General features: G+C 42.8%; 1 protein-coding gene across 1 annotated transcript; it reads left to right on the top strand.

Annotated features, from left to right (window-relative positions):
• The first annotated feature begins 1154 nt into the window (after positions 1-1154).
• Positions 1155-3503, top strand: msx1a (muscle segment homeobox 1a). The gene is made up of 2 exons (XM_015005458.2): positions 1155-2032; positions 2246-3503. Exons 1-2 carry the CDS (start codon positions 1606-1608, stop codon positions 2662-2664), a joined length of 846 nt encoding a protein of 281 aa, XP_014860944.1. The 5' UTR covers positions 1155-1605; the 3' UTR covers positions 2665-3503.
• Positions 3504-3955: the final 452 nt, after the last annotated feature.

Here is a 3955-nt window from a genome sequence, read left to right on the forward strand (position 1 = left end):
CCCTTTAAATGACGACAGTCATTTAAAAAGTTTGAAACAACTCGATCAGTGAAAACAGAAGGCTGGACACTGGCTTATTCTGACATCAAATCAAAAAACTGTTCACCAAGGTTTATTGTGTACTGTAGTGTCCTTTAATGGGAATGAGATATTACATGCATTTGTTTGGGAGTAATGGGAACAGAAATAATTTTCTTCGCTACCATCACAAATGTAAACATGTTGACTTTAATGATGCGTTGTTAGACAGCAAAACTCCAGATGGGACTGTCTGGCGCAGAACAAAAATAGATATGTGGGGGAAAAAAGTAGCTCAGTGGAGGATCTGTGATGCTGTGGGGGTGACCTCTCTTCCAGTAACCATGGAAACCTCACGAGAATGCAGAAGGAAATCTTGGAATGAACTATTTCATTTAAATAAGAAAAAAAATATCTGGTGATCTCTACCAAAAACCTATAAGTGGGTCATGTCTCTAATACTTATTGAAGACACATTTCTCCCTAGAGAAATTATTTATTAGAGGCAATATCAACCTTCTCCCATATGTGGGTGAGCTGAAGAGAAGGGAGATAACCTATATGCTCTCTGGACAATTTGGAGTAGTGTGCTTCAATCTTCTAGGGCTGCCCTAGTGGCAAAATGGAATTGTACACCAAACCAAACCTTGGAAAAGGGCAACTTTTGCTGGTGTTAAAAAAATGTTTATTCTACAGAATTTGGCGAGAAAACAAAATATCACATCAGCAAAATTTGTGTTCAATGATGTGACTGCAACAAGATGTGAATTTATTATTCATCCTATCGACGAGTACCAAGAAATCTGTCCACATTTCAGTACTAAAAAAGAACGATAAGGTCAATCTTGCTAGCAAGCCGATCTTAATTTGATTAGCTCCAATAAATGACACTTCTAGCAGCTGTTTTCAGGAAAAATGGCAACTTCTTGGAATAGATTTTAAAAATGCTATGTCTTTTTCACTAGCATGTAATGATTGAAGTAGCTTGGCCTCACTCACTAATTTTGACATTAAAGGACAAACCAGGTGCCAAAAACGACAACTATGTAGAATTACACTAATTTAGCCAAGTAAGCATATTTTAAAGTTGCCTTTACATTACATACAGCAGAATCTTCGATTGGAGTCAGTCCAAACACACTGGTTAAAATGTAGCAGTGTGTTTTAGCAGTATGAGAAAAAAAATCTTATTCTTTCTGTTCTTGGATATAATTAGAACTCAAACGCCATTTGGGAGCGCTTACTCTGATTAAACCACGGATCATAAAGAGTTTGTTTTGTTTACGTGTATTTGAAGTCGGTTATATTGCTAAACTTCCTCTGTCTGATTTTTTTATTTTTTTTTAACCCCACATCTCACTTGGTCCGGCCCCCTGTCCACACTGATTGGCCGCCTCTCTCTCCACGCCTGCTTTATTATACAGCTCTTCGCTCCAATCTGGCGGCATAAACATGAGGATGCCGTCACTTTAGCAGAACTCTTCCCACGGCCCGCAGTCACAGTCGAGACTTGGGGAAAAAAAGTCGTCTCTCTTTTCCCTATATTATTTATTTTTTTATTTTTACTTGCGCACAGTCGGGACCTGTATGGCCCCATCGATCGCCATGTCAGCACTGACCGCCGGTGTGAAAAGCGAAGACCTCTCCCCCCGATCGGCGCTCGTCAATAGAGGCGAAATGCAGACCAGCCTGAGCCCCGCAGAGGAGACCGGGAAGCCCAAAGTCGCGATCCTGCCTTTCAGCGTGGAGGCGCTGATGGCTGACAGGAAGCCCAGCAGAGAGGTGCCATCTCCGGACGGCGCGGCCGGGACGTCCCAGTCGTTAGGGAAGGGGACGCGGATGGGCGCCTTCGCCGGTCTGGACGCTTCTGTTCCCGCTTTGCCGATGAACTCTGCGTTTTCTGTTGGCGACATTATGAACATGTCCGATGATGTGCTGATTAAACCCGAGAGTCCGGATAGTCAAGAGAGGACTTCGTGGATTCAAAGTCCACGTTTCTCCCCGACACCCCCACGTAAGTCCCATTTTAAAATGCTTGTTGTGAGAATTACGCATGGGTAGAGTTTACATTGTACATAGTGTAAAACTAACGCGTAAATTTAAGAGACCAAAATGCGCCAACCCACTTTTTTTTCGCAGTGTTCAGTTGCGCAGAGGTAGTAAATGTTTTTATTATTACTGTTATTATTATTATTTTGGTAACCGGGTCGCTTTGTTGTCGTTGCAGGACGCTTGAGTCCTCCCGCCTGCCCGCTGCGCAAACACAAGACAAACCGAAAGCCTCGGACTCCGTTCACCACGTCCCAGCTGCTGGCCTTGGAGAGGAAGTTCCGCCAGAAGCAGTACCTCTCCATCGCGGAGCGAGCGGAGTTCTCCAGCTCCCTCAACCTCACGGAGACCCAGGTGAAAATCTGGTTCCAGAACAGAAGAGCCAAGGCCAAGCGCCTCCAGGAGGCAGAGCTGGAAAAACTGAAAATGGCAGCGAAGCCCATGTTGCCACCGGCCTTCGGGATCTCCTTCCCCCTCGGCGCACACGTTCCGGCGTCCTACGCGGGTTCGCACCCGTTCCAGAGGCACTCGCTGCCAGTGTCTCCTGTGGGACTGTACGCCGCGCATGTGGGATACAGTATGTACCACCTGGCTTGACAGGGGTGAGGAGTGAGATGGGGGTTGGGGGAACACACAAAAGAAAGAGGGCACCAGCAGGACTACGTTTTAAAGAGAAATTGGGCCCCTTTTGGACCTATGATGCGACAAATGAGAAAAGCATCCAGGTGGGGAGGTCAGTGTCGCGTCTGGTCAGGGAGGGTGGGAACAAGGCCTCCTAACGGACCCACTCTGACGACGCCGTGTTCTCTTCCGTTTCGACCTGGCCAGTAAATTCCCACGTGTGTGTGTGTGTGTGTCCATTTTAATCTGAAGTCTGAGATGTGTCAGACAAGATCTCTGAAGATGGATTTTTTTTTTTTTTGCAAATATGGAAGATGACTTGCAACCTTCAAACGTATTGTGACCTTAAAGTCAAGTGTGGACATTGAACAGGGCGTCCATGACAGCCAGGTGAAAGGTGACAGGCCTTTTTTTTTCAGAGATCAAGGCGCAGCTTGACATATTTTTTTTGTACCTACGAACTTTGACTGGGCTTAAAAAAGACAAGCTGATGTCAAACTACACACTAACATATCCACAGCTTTGGAATCGGTGTTTTTTTTGTTTGTTTTTTGTTTTCATGTTTTACTTTCATATAAACGCGCAACCGCAGCGTGTCATTTAGTCCGTAAAATCTGGAAAATCACAGCGTTTGTTTTTTATTTTTTTTATTTGTTTTTTAATAACAGCACTGTCTGTTGTTTCATTGGTTCCCTTATTTTGGAAGGGGAAAGTGTACTGTAAAGTAATGTATATTTGAAAAAAATATCCTCATTTATATTCTGAATATATTTGTGACATAACTTAACAATAAATTGTTTATTCTTTTTTCCCCATGTTTTTCGTTTTAAATTGCGCTTTTTCATTTTAACTGCAGGAGGTCTTCCTTAGACCTATTTAAATATATTTTAGAGCGATTTAACCGAAAACAAATTATTTTAAACAAGAGATTTGGGTTAAAAAGCTGAACTCTTCCAAGCTAGTGACTTTCACGGGTTATGAAGTGAAAAGGGGCAAATTTTCAACTTTTTCTTTTTTTTTTTTTTTAAATAAAGACTTGTCTACACAAAAGACTTGTGTAAATCTGACAAGTTGGAGGATGAGACTCTTTTTCGCTGGTCAAACTTAAACATCTTCAGGAAAATGGATAATGGATGAAAACAAGGTGCATTCAGAAAAATATATTTGTAAAAAATTAGTTATTTAAATGTCACAAAGAAAACTTCTGATCTCATTCGATCCCTGTCATGGTCTCTGATTCGGCTCATCTCAGCGTCGGTTTGAAGTG

This window comes from Poecilia mexicana, unplaced genomic scaffold (genome assembly GCF_051168715.1).
Source record: "Poecilia mexicana isolate PSO_F unplaced genomic scaffold, ASM5116871v1 scaffold_5, whole genome shotgun sequence".
NCBI lineage: Eukaryota > Metazoa > Chordata > Actinopteri > Cyprinodontiformes > Poeciliidae > Poecilia > Poecilia mexicana.

Coding starts and splice junctions, on each gene's coding strand:
- msx1a (XM_015005458.2), top strand. CDS start 1,606: ATGGCCCCATCGATCGCCATGTCAGCACTGACCGCCGGTGTGAAAAGC. Junction 2,033..2,245: donor TTTCTCCCCGACACCCCCAC/GTAAGTCCCATT, acceptor TTGTCGTTGCAG/GACGCTTGAGTCCTCCCGCC.